At 40.3% G+C, this 19,382-nt stretch overlaps 1 protein-coding gene across 1 annotated transcript in view; it reads right to left on the bottom strand.

Annotated features, from left to right (window-relative positions):
- Nucleotides 1-878: 878 nt before the first annotated feature.
- Nucleotides 879-19,382, bottom strand: part of LOC134535365 (uncharacterized) — a gene marked incomplete at its 5' end in the record, with an annotated part of 19,816 nt that continues 1,312 nt past the window's right edge. Inside the window, 3 exons of the mRNA XM_063374437.1 lie at nt 879-1,803; nt 3,989-4,162; nt 5,607-5,786. Coding sequence (XP_063230507.1) covers nt 1,589-1,803; nt 3,989-4,162; nt 5,607-5,786 — 569 coding nt within the window. The remainder of the gene's footprint in view (nt 1,804-3,988; nt 4,163-5,606; nt 5,787-19,382) is intronic.

Genomic DNA, 19,382 nt, shown 5'->3' with positions numbered 1-19,382 from the left:
ACTGGGAAGCTTGTGATTCGATACTTCTTCTGTCAAACGTTTTTCATTGGTCCAGAGTCCTTCAGATACACTGTGGCCCAATCAATGAAGCAGCAAGAAAGGCAAATGTATTTGGATTCTAGCCTATCGTGAAATGAACCCGCGAATTATTCAGGTCTCTAGTGGGTTCCGTTTTTCCAACATCAGCTGATTGTCTGATTTTCTGTGAAATTTTTTATCTTCATATTTTTTTTTCTTTCAGAATTTTTCCATGGTAAACAGTGCAAAACTGCAATGGCTTATGTCCAAAAAACTACATTAAATTAAAATGCCCCATTGCATAAATAATTTAATAAGATTGGCCAGTAAGGAACAGTTAAACTATAATTATTCAAATGATAATCCAGCCATGTGGCTTTTATTATTTAAGGGAAGATTGCTATTAAATAGATTTGTTACCATATGCAGGTAGTAAACATAACTCCCAAAAAGCTATACATTAGTGTTAAAACGTAAAACTGGACGCATTAACATTTTTTTTAATATTAACGTACATAATGGATTTAGATTTCGGGTATCTATCATACTAGCAGTAAATACCATTTAAAATTTCTTAAATAACTGTTACATTCTCATCAGTGTTTTGGTGTCTAAGTGAGTTAAATATTTAGATTGTTTGTGTTAGTTATTTTAAACTATGTGAAATTCTAATGCAAGTGGGTTTTTTTTTTTTTTTACAGCTTGATTAAGATGGCAAAGTTTCCGCCACTGCAGTTTCTTGAGTGCTGGACGTCATCCATCATTTATTTACATCTCGTTTTTGTACAGAATGTTCAACATGTCATAACAGGAAGGGAGGTTGTCTGTCGAATGATTGATGTATAAATAATAAAACTCCCTTTAAACAGCACCAGATTTATTTCTTCACAAATTCTCAAAAACCTGAAACAGAGCATCAAGAACAGTTACAATTTTCATACCTTTTACGTGCCTTTTTAAAAATCCAAAACTTAATGAAATCATTAGGTATGGTTTGTATCCTTTTAATAGACAGTTTAGGTTTTAAATTGTTTTAAAGTTTTAAGTATTTTGTTACTTTAATTTTGTGTGTTACATTTCAAAAGTTGGTACTGGCACACAAGCATAAAAAAATGGGCAGATAAAATTAGCATTTTGTAATTGTAATTTCCCTTGGGAATTCTGGTTTAATCTATTGAGCATTGGGACGGTGATACAAATACATAGTCCTATTTAGAGTACGGTAGAATCTCGTTAAGTTGTGTCTGAACCTAGTTCAATATACAGAAAATCAATGCCAGATCATTTATTTACAAAAGTGTCTACTTCATTGAATGTGTGTCTGAAACATCTGTTGAATTGGCCTCACATGCAGGATGACACATTGCATCGCCATTTACTTTACAAGAAAACATGCATTACCTGTACAGTACAGTTGCACCATTTAAAGCAATAACTCCGCCTACAATTCTTGCACAAAATGAATTTTTTATATTGAAATATTTTTATTTGTACTTTTTAGCTCTTTCCGATGAAATTCGCGATTCGTCCAAAGGTCCGAGTACTTAACGAGGATCTTCTGTACGGCAGCTTAACGCTGCGAGTAGGTGTCTGGTTGTACCCTTGTTAGTCTTCCGAGGACTGCCAGCAGGGATCTCTTTGGAGGGCGGCACACCTTCTTGCCCCTCTCCTGGCAGCACAGGTTGGGGAAGCAGTCGAGGGAGTTGCGACACGTCCGGGGGAACAGGTCGAATATGGGCGGTGGCGGCTGCGTGCACTGCAGGTATGCCACTGCGGTCTTCAGTGCTGTGAGGAGGGCGTTCACGATAACTCGCTAAGGCAAAACGTTTTTTTGCAAAGGCTGCAAGGAACACACTCACTATATATATTTTTTGAATGTGAAGCGATTGATAAAATAATTTATATTGGTGTTTTGTTTTTTTATTGTTTTTAGTAACAAAATGTTTTTTTTTTTTTTGCAGTATGCTTTAATTACAACCATTATCATAAATACATTAAAATCGTGTTGATATAAACATGTGTAGAAATGACTCGTGAATGAAAAGTTATTTCATTAGTGTTAGCTGTTTACGTACTGAATTATTATTTAAACCATCATTAGAGCAGACAAATGCATGTACTATGATATTTTCCCAGTTGAAATCATGGATGTTCAAATCGAGCAATCACGGTTTGGGCTGTTATCAAAAGATTGATTTTTTCCCATCTCTAGTGAAGTACGGAGTAGAGTTTAATTTTTCGTACACCAGTACAGACCATTTACCTTAGGATGTTTACATGGGTGGGTGAATGTTCTGAGTTATAGCACTTGGTTCAGAAGGACAAAAGTGGAAAATGTGTAATCTGAAGTTGACTAACCCTTGTCTTGGAGAGTAAATGTCACGTCTAAAAAATTAATGTTGTGTGCGCAAGCATTTTGTATGTCGTGACGTGTTGCAGCAATTAGTAATTAAAATTAACCATTTTCATTGAGTTATCTTGCAACAGTTAATTAGAAGTCTAGCATTTGCTGCATTGCTAATGAGGACCTGGCAATAATGACGTTTTAAGTAGTCACCCATTCTACTTGTAATTAGTTAAATGACTGGTGTAAAGTAATTTTTAACTGATTACGATGCTGTCTAAGGGTATGAGAGATTGAGGTTAAAATGATTACATTCAGAAAGTGTGTGGAAAGTTTGGAGTCATATTTTTTTTATCCTCTGTGGGTTTGTGCAGAAACAAAATTGGTAGATTAAATTTTTGAGGATACAAATTATTAAGGCAGAAATTTATTATTTTAGACCTGCACCATCAATAATGCCAATTTTTTGCATGTATCAAAGCTAGCACATAGAAAATGGTATTTGTAAATACAGTAGAACAGCTTGTGGGTAATTTTTAGTAAACCTGGAAAAATGGTGGACAAATTGAGTAACCACAGGGCAATTGTGAAATGAATTTTGTTAAATTGCATACTTTAGTTACCAAAACCACATCTAAATTGCATTCTACCATTCCAAAATTGTAATTTAGCCCCATGCCTGCTCCATAATTATATAGTTTACACATCCAGTAGTTGTCCACAAGATGCTTAGAGATCAAAATATTGTTTCATCTAAACTAATGTGGAGGAATACGGTGAAAATTGGTCCCCTGCACACCAGATTGTAGCCAGGATCTTGTGAAGTAGGGGGTCTGTCTTAACCATTGCATAATTTCCTATGAGTAAATTTCCTATTTAATTTTAAAAGAAAACTCAGGAAAATAGTGAACTTTTGAAACGCCAATGTTTACACACAGAAATTTAAGAAATTATTTGGCGTGAGAAAAGAAATCTGAACATTTTTTGATATCTTGTATATATATATATATATATATATATATATATATATATATATATATATATATATATATATATATATATATATATATATATATATATATATATATATATATATATATATATATATATATATAATTGTTTTAATACTATGTTCCTAAGTCAATTATTTGAAGAATTCGTTGAAACAAGCCATAAGTACATAAGTATTAATGTTATTAAATACACGAAACACTCATGTCAAGATTAAAGCAGAAGGGGGGGGGGGGGGGGGGAGTTACAAAAAACACACGCAGACCGGAATTAAATATAGACTACTTTTAAAAAAAATTGCTTTTGTGTGTGTGTGTGAGGCATGTCAAGCTCTAATGGTGAGGGTATATAATATTGTAGCCCATTAAGGATTGAAATAATCCTTCCAAAATATTTCAATAACCTTCTGTAGCTAGGTTGATTGTGTTTTTTTTATTCTGTCTTAACTTTTTTCTCATGTTAAATGTTGGAAGGGAGGGGTCCGGTCCCCATGGTCCCCCCCCCCCCCCCCTCTACGTCCCTGTTGCACGTCAGTTCAATAGCAAAATATTGTTTGGAATGGTTATACGAATGCTGAAACACAGCCAGCTTGTAAGGTGACCAGGTTAAACTCACTAGTGAGGTTGGGTGCGTTTCTGAAGGTGGGCGGGGGAGTCCTGCAGTAGCCCGTGCCCCCCTCGGGGCAGCAGATGCGCGGCCAGCAGTCGGTGTCCTCTGTGCAGTTCTTTATCCCGAGTGGCTCCACCAGAGGCTCTCGCGAGCACTCCCGAGGGAACACGCCCAGGAGCGCTGGAAAATGATACGTACTGCCATTTACATGCCAGTTTGGTATTCTTGAATCTTAGCCTCGTGGCAAGTTTTCTCATAAAATTAGTTATCACTGTTGCAATTAACATTTAGAAGTTTATATTGTTTCAGTAGGGACAAGATTTTATGGTTTCATTTTTAGGTTAATTTAGGTTTTAAAATCTTGAGATTTCAGGTTTTATTTTTAGATATTTTCTTTATTCGAAAAATATGAAACAAAAATAATTCTTGATACTTAGTTCAACAAAGTAGTCTCATTTTGACTGACACAGGAGGCATTTGTGCAATAAAATCATTAATAATAAGCAGTCTTAAATAAAACTACTCAAAAAAATAAAATAAATTTTTGTACGGCTGTAAAATGTGCCATCATTAATGTAAAATCGTGTTACTCTCCCCCAATCCATTTAGTTCATGCTAAATAAATGATGATTCAATAAATTTACCATCATAAAAGCTACCATTTTTGTAATGTCAGTTAAGATTTTTAAAATTGCTGATTGATTTCATGTTTTTAGTTTCATTTCGGTGCTAAATGGTATATTAGCTGGTATTTAGGTGTTATCATGTGTCATATTGACATGGTTTGCAGTTGTTTTATCGTAAATCACCATATAATTTTGTCTCAATTTTAAGTGGTTACAATCTCTGAATTTATTTTAGAATTTAAATTTAGAGTATCGATGTGGTTTGCTTCTGTTGTCATTGAAGTCGCATAACTTGTATTTCTTTATCAATATATTATGGCCTTAGAAAGATGCGGATAATGGATTATATTTAATTGCTTAGCCAGTAAAGTTAGTTCTTGTACACAATCCTAAAACATTTCTTACCTTACAGTATACCATTTATTAGAATGCCATTGAACTCTGTAGTTAACGAAGAGGATACAAAATATGTAGCAATACGGGTTTATTTTGCAAGGTTAAGCACAGAGATGGTACAAGCAACAAGGTCTCATTAAAGTGGCCGACTTGGTTACAGAACGATTGCTCATTAGTAGATACTTAGAATTTCGCGCATTCATTTAGTCTAAAGCTAAAATTCAAACCACGCTCTTGCAATGTGTTCATGATCAGAATGCGTTCATGATTGGAATGCAGTTATGCCCGTCTACAACCGTGAGCCAACGAAGCCCGCTGGGAGAGAACTAAGTGACTCAGGTAGTGCCAATTAACAAGGATGGAAATGTTCCCGCTAAGAAATCAACCCGTGAGGAAGAGAAATTGGGCTGAGCACAACTATGACTTTGAATTCTACCCTGAGGCCGGACGAATTGGCAAAATTTCCGGAACACTGCTCATTAGCAGCATTGGAGAATGGTACATGAACGCCATGCCTTACCATGGCACAATGGTCAAGGTGTTGCGTGCCTCGAGAACCACCGTGGACCTGAAAGTGAAAGAGGGAGACGAGTGTGCCTTACGCCTGTGCGTCGGCTGGGGCGTGGGTGGGGGGACCCCCTTGCGACACCTCTTGTCGCAGCACAGCTGGTTCAGCACGGTGCAGTCGTCATCCGCCCGGCACTGCAGACTGAGGAACGGCGCGCGAACGTTCCCGGGCGGGCAGGTCAGTTTGCTTGCCGTCTTCTTCGTGGTTGGGTTCTCTGTAACTTAAAAAAAAAAAAAACTCTTGGCTGGTGCACATTCGGAGGACATCACAAGCATATCATACACTCCCACCTGGTTGAACATCATCTTTGGGGTCGTGTGCAGTGGCAATGTTAAAACAAACAGTATTTGGGTTGTACAGTCAGCCAAATAATGGGCTTAACACATGGGAGAAGTCATCATTGTAAGAATTGTGGAATAGAACTTGAAGTACTCAGTCAATGTTTGCTTGTTACCATGGGCTTTTGAGAGTTAAATCAAACACAAAAATGTCTACTGACGAATGAAGAAAACCATTTTTTTTACAAGTTGTTTGAGGGGAATATTTATAAAGTAACAACGTAATACAGTAGTACAAATACTCTTGTGCACGGGCCCAAGGCTATATATAGGTAAGTGAGGTAACCTCAAGCCCAGCAATAATCTTATCAGAATGGTCTATTCAAACAAACGTTTCAGGTCCATTTCAGGTAACATTGTGATCAAGCCTAGGTTTATGTTTTATTTCTTAAATAGTATGTAGTATTACATCTGAAGGTAATTTTTATGTACAAAAAAATAAACATAGTATGAAATAGATCTATAAATAGGAAGATAAAACCTCGGAGATATTTCCTCGTTATTTAGCGGACAGTGCCTAACTACTTATGCTCAAAGTGCGACGATAGACTAAAGTATCGCGACTACCAGCGCTATTGTGACCTGTAGACACCCAAATGTTGTCTAAATCATTGTATGGAGAGGGCTTTATCACAGGGAGTGGGCATGTTATAGATGTTGCGTGGCTCAGAATTTTGCTGTGTACGCGTGATTTTCCGTTCGCCAGTCCCTCCTCCGATCATCCTCGATGTCGTTAATCGCCGGTGCGGCGGCGACTTGTTCCCCTTTCCCCCCCCTCTTCTTCTTTTAACTTGTTCACTTTCACTGGCCCCTCGTCGATGAGTGAGGAGGCTAGTGATGCAATATTCCCCCTTATGAGGTGGGCGGGTTGCGTCACCACCGCCCGCAGGCGCCAGCTCCGGACCTTGAACCCCGTGGCCATAGAACAAGGGAGATGATAGAAGAGGACTCTTACATGTGTGGCGCGACATGTGACGCTGTCTGTTGGGTGGGCTCTTAACTACTAGCAAAAAAAAAACCGTGAGCGTGAGGTTCAAATCCAAGGTGTTAGGTTTATAATGATAACTACTTGACAGCTATTGCTTAGTAGAAGATATCTAAACTGTGCAAAAAAAAGGCGTGACTGTATAGGCGGAATATGGCCACTTAAATACTATGCGGTTTGAGAAATGCCAACAAAAAAATTTAAGTTTTTAATATGAGTAAAACATATCAATTTCTTAAACACACTAACATTAATAAAAAAGAATATTTACGAACATTCTTAGTTCAGAATTTTTAGAGTGGTGTGTTGATATATTATTTGGAATATTTTTTGACATTATTAATCAAGTTTGCCAACATTTACTTTAGAAAAGTGAACGACTTTCATGATGTTAGGTTGCCTCTTAATCTTGCACAGTTCTCGAATTTCCAAAGAAAATAAGACCGTTAGTTATAGATTTGAGTTGCCACTATTTCTTTTATCTTCCTTGCTTTGTGCCCAATACTTATAAAATAGGTTTCTGTCTCGGCAGTTGGAGTTTCTCCCCCATGACCGTGGCGGCCATTTACTTTTCAGGTGTCCTTATATTTTTTGGAGATTGCTCTCTGGGGATGGGAGGGGGGGATAATGACCTTCCCCGGAAAATTTGAACTATAAATTCTTTAAATCAATTTTATAAGCCAACCTGAAACTTAAATTTCGACGATGGTATTGCTAATTTATTTTATTCAAATTTGAGTAAATTGTGATTTCTACAATTCAATGACAAACATTTGTCATTACAGGGTGTGTCGGTAATACAGGTGCTGGCACGTAGCTTCCCCCCCCCCCCCCCCCTCCCCCGGGGACATTGATAAGCCTCTGATGGGACGGTGGAAAAAAAGGGTGGTGGGAGCGGGCGGGCAGGCGTTCGAAGCTAAATACGTTCTTTTCGAAAGAGTACCCAGAACAAGTTGGAAGGCACGAGTTCTTGTAAATGATCCTTGCAACGTGGAAGATTGAATTTTTTTTTTTTTAACATACGCCATTGATTACACTTGTCATGAGAAATCCAAATAACAGAAAAAAATGAACATTTAAACACACAGAAAACAAGCCAAATTCAGCCATTGTCAAAGGTTAAAAAGCATAAGACTGCACAGACACTTCCGCGGAAGGAATTTGAAGAAAAAAAATATATATATATATAGTACGTATCGCAGCATAGATGAAGAGTGGGCTAACGACGAGGAGAAGGTTGCAACAAGAACAGGAAATAAAGACCTTTAACAACACAGTGACAAAAACAGAAGAACACATCGATGAGTTTCTTATGACATACAGTGTAACCAGCAAAGACGAATGTAAAAAAAAAATTAATTCTTGTTGAAAGGTATTTAGTTTAGATTTTTTTATCTCCCGCGGCTTGAATTAGTGGATCCGAACCATATGCAAATTCTATGCTGTTATGTTAATCGGGCCCACATAGTCAAGGGTGTGTCAGTGAGGCGGGACGATAAGTGCGACGCTCGCTTATGCTTCTAGCGCGGTGTCGCCTCTAAGCGCAGAGCTCAGGCTGGTGCGCAGTCTTCTCGTCGTTGCATAGGACAGCTGTGAGTTTTGAGCGGTGACGATAACATTAGATGGCGGAGAATTGATGATAAAGGTGTAATGCATAGCCCTTGTGTTTTTTTTTTTTTTTTTTAATATTTACCAGGCGTTTCATGCCAAAAATGTTTTCTGAATACACGAGTTTCAGCCATTTTAACTTTCCCAAAAATTATAGTTTGGAACGAAATTCGGGAAGAGAACTTCCCATCCGCCCTCAGGGTATTCTTAAATGATTTTCGTAGACATAACTCGTTTATCTAGAGCAGTTTTCAATCCAGCGTGTGTTCTTCTGAAGCTCCGCACACTGCGCGTGTGTGTCTGGGTATGCGAGGTGCCTTTGAGACCGCCACGCACGTGAGTCGTTGCCGTGAACCCAGAGCCTTCCGCCCTGCGGGCGAGAGGTCAGACCCAGGGCGATCACCGGCGCGGTCGAGTCCGGGTTCTCCGCGAGTGGGAGACGTGGCGGACGTCTCCAGCGACCCGGGTGTCGACGCCCTAGACCGCGGCTCTTCCCGTGGGATCTCACGGCTCTACAACTCAACTGCGCTGCCACAGCACAATAATAAAAAAAATAATTGGTTGTCTGTAAAGTCGGTTTACCGACGATAGTTTAACGTGACAACGTCATAACAAAAAACATTTATGAAATGATTGCATACTTATATGAATAAAATTGAATCATTTTTATTGAATCATCACTATTTTGTATGGATACAAAGAAGGAGTGAAATGAAATCTACAATTTAATTGATAAATTTAACTTTTATTTGCACTCATTAATTCAAATATTTTTATTACTTTAACGAAGAGATTATTTAAACTATAACTTTTATACATGTTTGCTATTTAACTTCTTCCAATCTGTGTTATTCTGTTAAGGATAGGACGATGATAGGAAAAGTAGGAAACGAATGGGAGAGTTTTTCAAATTTAATGTGCCTCGAAAAAGTCAAATCGATGGTTGTTCCAATCGAGTGGAAGAGACGCAAGCGTACAATGAGCGTAACGGAACAATGTGCGTGACGGGACAGTTTTTCGTGCGTTCAGCCGGCGTTCATCGATTTATTAGACGTTGTAACGTCAAAATATGCCAGAAAAAAATCAGACGGCACAATCACAATGTCCTCATTCTGCGCTCGCACCTACCACAGCACTTCCCCAAGTGCTTTATTTTAATAATTAATTAAAATTATTTTATTTTTCTTGTTTATTTTTTTTTTCTCAGTAGAGCTCTACTAATGCCCACCATTATTTTCTTCACATTTACGTGTTTTTTTTTTTTTTTTTTTTTTTTTTCCAATTTTATCTAGTTCCTTTATCGTCTTAAAATTCCGTGTAAATACAGAGGAAAAAATATACGTTGCGGCCCTCTGTAGAAAGACTGGAGGATTGGCTCGTCTCGTGCGAAAGACTTGCCGACACCTGCCCTAGTTAAATTCATGCGGTATGTAAGTGCGAGCCATTGTTCTTGCTTCACTCTCTCGCGAGATAACTTCCCCCAGGGTTCACGCGCGAAGTCGCAGGCAGACGGAACTGCAGCGCGCGTCCGTGTGGAGTGCCGTATGCCGTAATCAGCAGCGGCGGCGGCGGCGGCGGCGGCGGCGGCGGCGGTTCCGTTGGACTCCCTGTAGTTACAACCGTAGCAACAATACACACACAGATATTAAAGGAAGAACGTATGCGTCTATTTTTGACGTGACAACGTCTAATAAATCGATGAACGTCGGCTGCACGCACGAAAAAGTGTCCCGTTACGCTCATTGTACGCTTGCGCCGCATCTATCTTTCTTCCACTCGATTGGAACAACCGTCGATTTGACTTTTTTCGAGGCACATTAAACTTGAAACACTCCCATTCGTTTCCTACTTTTCCTATCATCGTCCTATCCTTAACAGAATAACACAGATTGGAAGAAGTCAAATAGCAAACATGTATAAAAGTTATAGTAAAATAATCTCTTCGTTAAAGTAATAAAAATATTTGAATTAATGAGTGCAAATAAAAGTAAATTTATCAATTAAATTGTAGATTTCATTTCACTCCTTTGTATCCATACAAAATAGATATAATTCAATAAAAATGATTCAATTTTATTCATAAAAGTATGCAATCATTTCATCAATGTTTTGTTATGACGTCACGTTAAACTATCGACCGTAAACCGACTTTACAGACAACCAATTTTTTAGAAGTAGACTTTAAAACCGCTTTCAATGTTATAAACCTAAATTATTCCAGATTGGAGGAGGGACTATGTTTATTCATAACACATACTCGTGTTTCCGTGTGTAACTAAAATCAGAGAAAATTTGACCTAATCGAATGTGTTACAGATAGCAAGTTTTTACAATGCAAATCATCTTCCCGGTAACGTCCGCTGTGTTTCCACCCCTCTCTCCGCGCGTGAAATACCGTCTCGTATACAGACTGTTCAGTGTCAGCAGGCCGAGAGGATAAGGCGAAAAATAGCGATATTCAAGAGAGTGCGCAGTTTTTCATTCGAGTGGGGGAAAAAATGGATTGGGGGGGGGGGGGGGGGTGTTTGTGGTTGTTTATAAATATAACTATTTTTCCCACTGTTTTTTTTTAAAAAAATACGTTTGTTGGTGGACATTTTTATTTTTTAAAATGATCTTTGGGGGATATATCCCATTCTGCTATTTTTTTGCAACGCCCCTGGTGATATAACTGAATATGCGAGCCAAGGTTGTGATTCTCATAAGAAAAATTGCGCTGTTAGCAATCTCTATCTACAAGTTTGAAGCCGGGGTACCACGGTTAATTTTAACATAAAACCAATACAAATCATAAAATGTTTTCTTTTGGTTACGACACGACAGGCCCGACGCGCTCAGCAGCCAATGAAATGTGAGGTCGCTGTGACGTCAACACGACGAAATACGCATCCCGACGGTCCGCAAGATTTCGTCGTGTCGTGCCACACGACGGAAAGCAAAACTGAAACCTTACAGAACGAAAATTAAAACAAATATATTTTCCTACTTGGTAAATCTTTGCGCCGAAAAACGAAATTTCTTTTTAGATTTGTAGTGTGACTTCAATTGTTTAGAACGTTTATTTATTTTTAGCATAGATAATAGCGGAATTATTTTCTGTCCTTTATCTACATCTTGTGTCTAAAATAATCTTAATGTCACTTTGTGCAATAGACGACCAAGTGTTATATTGTTATGCACTTCATCTATCAACAGGAATAAAAGGTTCCTATAGGGCTTATACTGTTTGGGCGTATTATAAACTGCATTTTATGGACACATTTGGTTTGGAATGATTTGCCGACAGCCATATTAGAGTTCGTCGAGTTAATGATGTCGTGGTATTGTGACCCTACGCCGGAACGCTTTACGTGTTTGTCTTGTCGTGGCATTGTGACCAGCTTTACACTATTAAACAAATAGAGGGAGTGGTTTTTGATGCGTGGTTGTAGTCAGCACTCCGAACCGCCTGTTTAATTACTACGTGTGCTTAAATGTTTGTGTGCGTGTTTTTTTTTTTTTTTCGGTGGGTTCGGATCGGAATTTTGACCCTTGCGATGCGAATAATGCCAACGATAATTCTTCACTCGCAACATAATGATGCGCGAGACGTTTTCTTGTTGCAAGTGTGAAGCGCGTGTCTCTTCGAGTACAAGTTATAAAACAAACTTAACGCTGATTGTTTACACTTCACACTCGCTGATTTTTACATTTAATGTTGCAAATCGTGCGTACACATGCCTTTATTGTTAGCTCTGTTCAATATAAGGAGTTTTATTTTATGGCTGGAGCTTCAGCGAACATTCGAATTTTAACAGATGTATATTTATATAAAATTAGAAACAAAATTGTTATTCATACAATAATAGCCAGTCTGGTGCTAAGTTAATCCGTCATATATATATATATATATATATATATATATATATATATATATATATATATATATATATTACAGCACAGACGAAAACAGAAAGCTTCCTACGACAAAACTGTTGCGAGGTTTCGGGAACTTGACATATATCTGTTCCCGTCATCAGGCAGAAACAATCTGAACAGTTTGGTATATTATGTCTCAATAGTCGCCTTAGCACCAGGGGTTGTTCTCGGATTTATATATATATATATATATATTTTTTTTTTTTCAGAAATGTCTCTCGTGGTAAGATGAATGGAGTTGCAAATCGTGAGATTAAATAATTCAGAGATTGGCCTTGAAGTATTTAAACAATTGTAGTGCAGGAATGATGGGAATTTTCATATCCATCCACTTGTTCCAGGCTGCCCGTAGTCGTCGCGTGATCCGAACAGAACAATATCGTCGTTCATGTGAACAACACGCGGTATCCACCCGCGCGGCAACAAAAAATAAACGAAATTTTTTATAAAATATTTCCTGATGTTACAAAGGAAACAAAGAAACATGCATAGATATGTGCTTGAGAGTAATTTAATTAAAATTTAACTATCTGTTACCAACGTACCACTGCGCCCGTTTAACCATCACGCGAAAAAGAAAATAATTCTGATACACTCAATTCAGTTACTCCGCGCACGCGATGAAAAAAAAAAAAATTATTTCCGATCGGGAACTCTTGTTCGCGCTCACGTACGGAGCTCGTCGAACGTGATAGGTTGTAAGTGTTGGGAGTAGGCGTCCGTCGCAGTGTGGTGGAAGGGATGACGACGGAGGGAGGGGTCCGTCTGACCTTGGGTAGTTCACATTTTTCCCGGGACCACAGTTGGCTTGGGCGTGTAGGTTAGCTTGCCGGCCGCACGGCCAGTAAACTCGCTCATGGGTTGGTTACGTCAGCGCAGGGGCGAAGCCAGGGGGGGGGGGGTTAGGGGTTAAACCCCCCCCCTTTAGCACCAAATCTTTAATTAATTTTTTATTCATCATTCAAACAAATTTCATATTAAAATTAATAAAATTTTTACCATTACAATATTTATATTTAAGTACCGAAAACTGCTAAAATAGTACTATTTTACACCTTAAAATCCTACTTTTCCCGGGGGAGGACCCCCGGACCAACCCGCTTTAATACCGGGGGGGGGGGGGGGGGGGGGGGCCGCCATATTGACACATTTAGTACATTTTATTTGTGCTTCAAAAACTTCCTATCATCTATAGCACTGCAGTAGTTACATTATACTTTAGTAATTTTGGGAAACAATCATTAAGAATTAGGAGAAAATATTAAAATTGTTCAGGGTTCAAGGGGGGAGGGGGGGGGGCGCTTGTCACAGTGGCCAAAAAACAGACTTACCTAAGACTTTGATTTCGGTAGTGTCTAACCACCAGGTGGCCCGGGGGTCATAACCCAAAGGAATTTTTTTGACGTGACAACGTCTAATAAATCGACGAATGCCGGCTGCACGCACGAAAAAGTGTCCCGTTACGCACATATTCCCGTTACGCTCTGTGTCCCGTTACGCTGTGTCCCGTTACGCTAATTGTACGCTTGCGCCGCATCTATAATTTCATCAATGTTTTGTTATGACGTCACGTTAAACTATCGTCCGTAAACAGACTTTACAGACGACCAATTTTTAAAAACAATTTAATGAAAATCGTGTTCTAGTACGAATATAACACTAAAATACTAAGCGAAAGATTGTAGTCCCGGTCGCCGAGAACCCCGGAGGGGGGGAGGGGGGTCTCGAACCCGGAGCCGACCACTCTGCCGGACCGCGGCGTTACCCCGAAGTAGAGGCGTGTGGCGCAAGTTGCCCCGTTAAGGAAAATGTTTTTGGCGTGGGGGGAGAATTTTCAAACATTTTGGGGAAATAACAAATAAAAAAAACATTCTCGTAACATTAATTGCCCTCGAAGAGCTATATTTCGCTTAGTATGTTAGTGCTAGATTTGCATTAAAACACAATTTTGATATACTAATTGTATACAATTTGTTGAAGAAGGACAAGTGGCTGTATGATTGAGGAGGGAGAAGGAAAGCGTTATCATCGGGGACGCACCATAACGCCGAAATGCCAAATTGACCACAACGCCGACAGCTAGAAAACTGCTGTGTACCACAACGCCGAATTACCACAACGCCGAAATACACTAACGCCGAAAAATGTCATTGCAGGACTGCCACAAAGGTTAGGTTAGGTTAGACTAGGTTAGATTAGGTTAGGCTAGGATAGGCTAGGTTAAGTTAGGTTATGTTCTGTAAGAGACTTATGGAGTGCAGGGGTTGCATGCCCTACGGAGGGAGTTATCTTGTAATGGCGGCAAGCTAGGAAGCACAATAAAGAGATGTCTTTAGTAACACAACAGGTTAGGTTATATTACGCTAGGTTAGGTTAGGTTAAGTTAGGTAAGGTTAGGTTTGATTGTGGTATTTCGGCGTTAAGGTACATTTAAGAAACACACACAAATTCATTCAGTCGTTATTTCGGCGTTGTGGTTCACAGCAGTTTTCTAGCTGTCGGCGTTGTGGTCAATTTTGACATTCGGCGTTATGGTATTTCGGCGTTGTGGTAACGACCCGTTATCATCATTGCGGGTAGGGGGTGGGGGCACACCTGCATAGAGCCGGCGACTCCAGAGACCACGGTTCGTTGGTCGCGGGGCGCGCAGGTTCCTGCTGAACGGGATCGTTTGGCTTCGGCGGACGGTGAAGGGCTGGAGTTCCAAGAGTAGGAGGATGGGCTGGGGGAGGGGGGGGGGAAGTGAAAGTTCCGCGATGTCCTGGACCAGAGCCGGGTGCAGTGTAGGTCAGTTACACGAGCGCTGCTCCGACTGCTTGGGCGGGGCCGCTCCCGCGTGGGGTGTCGGGCGCTTCCGGAACTCACCCTGCGAGACGGTTCAGAACAGTTCACGTGTTCGCGTTCAAGCCTTGGGCGGCTGAATACAACTAACACTGCATAAAAAAAAAATTAAAAATAACAAGGGCGTTAATATACAGTTCCCCCCGTCCCAATCCTCAAATACGGTCATTTACGAGCTTCCGGTATCGCCACTGCATTAAAAATAAAAAATAAAAACACCGTTTTCTAAATTGGCGAACTAAGTATTCGAACAATATGTGGACTTGCGTTCTTAGTTCGTTACAAACATAAGTTTAACTAATCCAGGTTCTCATTTTCCCCTTCCCAGCCCACCCCCCTTAATTTTAAACTCGTTTGGAAATTTCCATCTGAATCGATTATAGTTGAACAACAAGTATTTTTTTTTTCTTTTCAGATATTTTTGTCGATAATAACTTATGATACTGAGATTTTCGGGGCGGACGAATCCATAGCTATCCGGGCATTTAGTGTGCGTGAGGCCAGAAATAGAAGTTAGGTATATTATTAACTCTGTGCACATTATTTCAGATGCAACCGACACAGGGGGCTGACACTGGATAGGGGCTTCGAAGATCTTATCTGAAGTTAGTTCTTATATTATTATACCAACCTCGAAATAATGCATGAATCCGTACGGTTTAAAGGTATGCTTTGTATTCAAGCAAAAATAATAATTTTTTTTTCTGATAATCTAACTATAGCTTTTGTTTATTTTATGGTTATAATTTAATGGTTATAAAGCTACTCAAGTTTAGGAGTATCTAAATCATCACATTTATTGTGGAAATACTTAAAACTATTCGAAAGGGTGCAGGGGCGTACTTAAGGGGGGGGGGGGGGTTTGAAATGTTCCCCGCTGATCAAAATCCTAAAATGGTTATTAAAATCTTTATAATTTCCACAAAAGGGAAAAAAAAATTGACAGCAAGCAGCTAGAAATGTGACTATTCCCCCCCCCCCCCCCTTTCTCTGAAATGAAATTCTGTCTACGTTACTGAAAGTGTGGCTACACCGTTACACACGATTTTGGTTTTGTGGCAAATGTTTATAGTCTTGCGCACGTATATACTTTCGTGGTTTTTGTAGCTAATTCCTATTGATTTCATTTTTAAAAAAAATAACGGCCCGAAAAATATAAGGAGTGGGGGGGGGGGGGAAGTGACCGGGGAGGGAAGGGAGAGGAGGGAAGGCACGCAGTGAGCGAGATCTATTGGGTGTGAGTTATAATTCTAACTTTCCGAAACGAAAGACTTTTTAAGGGGGGGGGGGGGAGATAAAAAAAAGCCGCCCTGCCTCACCGTAAAATTTTTTTTGAGCGTGTATATGTATAAAATACGCATTGACAAAATGGATACACCAAACATTTAACGCGAATATATTAGTTAATTGCGTTATTATGTATAATGTAGGTACAAATGTTTATATTTTTACTTTTGATCACTAAAACTAGTTTTAATCGTTCAAAACTAACAATTGCACCATTAAAAATAATTAAAAAAAAAAAAACTACCTTGTACCGACTGTACCGGGAATTCTCTGTTCCATTAAAGACTAGTACCGAATTTCCTGGTTCTAAAATTCGGTTAGGGTTCCGTATGCCCAAGTGGAGAAGAATCTCTGGGCCACACGTGTGCGCCCCGATATTCGGCGCCGAGCGAGCGAGACAGTTTTAAGGGACTTCATGAAGCAGACTCGGTGCTCTCCGTGAACGACGGCTCGAGTAACTCAAAAGTCCCGCTTTCCTTTCAACCCAATACCCTGAAAGCTACTCTGTGCTGTAGAAATGGCCTCAGTGGTTGATATCCAGCAAGAGAGCTGTAATGTTAAAGCCAAGCCAGATACAAGACAGGAAAATTAGCGGATTCATTCCGTGATGGGCTAAAATTTAAATACACATCCATTTGTGCTGCTTTTTCTACTGGCTCACAGTTCATCCGTGGGATCCGGGGTCAATGAGAAACCCTCAACCAAAGAAGTATTGAATCACAGCCACCCGATTGAGACTTTTTTTTTTTTTTTTTTTTTAAGTCAGTAGCCAACGAACTGGCGTTATTTGCCCGTGATGTACGATTAACTGTGCAGGTTATCCTAGCGGTCTCTGAACCCGCGAAATCACAGCGCACGCCTCTGTCGGACTGTCTTGTCGCCAGTTCGGCCTGGTAGTGCGTTAGGCCCTTCTTACAATCGTCCCGCACGCCTTGCTGCGCGGGCTAGGCCGTTGTCGCGCTACGCGTTTCTGTCGCTGCGGCCGTAGCTTCCGCAACGTTTTATTGGCTGGATTTTCTCCCGAGCTCTTTTTGCAGGTCTCTCAAGAATGCATCAAGTAAAGATCTCAGGCTTTCGCGGCCATTGTCTGGAGTTGCCTGGCTTCTGGGTTGTAGCAGTTAGGTAACTGCTCCCTGACGAAGGCGACTGCCTTCGACGCGGCTAACAACCCAGAAGCCAAGCAACTCCAGTGCATTGAGTAAACTTACCAAAATCGAACACGTAACCAATCGACCCAGTAGGAATAATCGATTAGAAACTGGCAACCGCACCGGTTCAACCTCATAGCGTGACACCGACCTGACGTGTCTCCTGTCGCGGGAGAGATTGTACGCAGCCCAGATGAGAAGAAGAAAGATAGATAAGTAGATAGATGTGAAACGTCTGTCGAGAAGGTGTCCTTGTGAATGGGGGGGGGGGGGGGGGGGGGAGGAGGTTGGTTTGTCTGCTCAAGTATCAACCCCGCGGCCGTAATTGTCTTTGAGAGAAGCCTACGACTAAATGACGACCCCTCTTCCCCCTTTACTATCAGTCCCGAACATATCCGAAAAACATGCCGCCTGCTCGTGCAACTTCGCGGTCGGGAAAAAAAGCAACATATACATTTACATGATTTTAGACTTTTGAATTAAGTTTATATCACCTAGATGTGCGAAAAACCTACCCTCCCGATAAAATTACGGAACGGATTAAATTTTATTGGTGTAACAGACCCAACCTAGCCTACCTTTTAAACAAATAAAGTTTTGGTAAATAGTCAGAGACTCAAAGCGAGTGAATGTTAGGTGTCTCCTCCTAGGGAAGCCTAAGATGTACATCAAGTTCTATCGCTGCCCGAACACGCCCGAATATTCACCTTCGACCTAGGGATTTGTTTTATTTTTGCGCAGGAAAAATGAATTCACATATTAAAAGTGGTCGGTTAGGTTAGCTATATTAAAACACTTTAAAACACTATGGACGGTTAGTTAGGTTAGTATAGCTACATTAAAATACACAGATAAATATAAATAAACCCGAGGTTGGCCGAAGGTGAATATTCGGGCGTGTTCGGGCAGGGACAGAGCTTGATGTAACATCTTAGGCATCTCGTGCGACGCGGCGGGTCCCTCTCGGACCAGTGATCCGGGTTGCATAACCTCGGGGGGCGCTGGACGTCGATCGAGTTTACACGAAAACTCGTTCCCGTCAGCGCCGCCTTTTTGCCTCACTATTTCTCCGCGCTCTTGAGAAACACCGCGACCTTTCGAGCCGTTCATTTCCATACCGCAATCTCTCATTGAAATGTGCTGGTTGAGAAATAAAAGGCCGATACAGCCCGTGCCAGGTAACTTGTCTCAAATTTGACAGTCCTCGAAGTACCAGTGGATCAGGTATTCTTCCGGCAATTTTTTTTTTCCTGCAGTGCTTTTAAACAGACACCACGCAATGCTTTGCAAATGGCAGTTGGGAAATGAATACCCCTGGTATACCAGGGCCATCAAAAGTGGGGGAGAAGGGAGCACATACAAATTTTATGTCTGATTTTACTTTGATAGTGTGACGTTAGAATTTACTGGAAAACTTACACACGCAAGGGGGAAGGAGATGAGAGATATCCCCCCCCCCTTTTTTTTCCCAATTTAAAAAAAAAACCTACATATCATTCCTACTAACAAAGGGAAAGAACTTGTACGGTTGTCATGCACTGATTTTAAGAACTCGCAGATTCGAAGCAAGTTGCTCGATGCAGACTCTCAGATGATCGGTAAGAAACCAAAAACCGAAGCGAGTCGACGCGCTGGTACTGCTCTGGCACTCGCATTCCAAGAGCATAGCGGGTCGAACCCCGCGC

Source organism: Bacillus rossius, chromosome 8, assembly GCF_032445375.1.
Source record: "Bacillus rossius redtenbacheri isolate Brsri chromosome 8, Brsri_v3, whole genome shotgun sequence".
NCBI classification, from domain to species: Eukaryota; Metazoa; Arthropoda; class Insecta; order Phasmatodea; family Bacillidae; genus Bacillus; species Bacillus rossius.
Note: the sequence above shows the minus strand (reverse complement) of the source record. Positions and strands in the feature narration are given on the sequence as shown.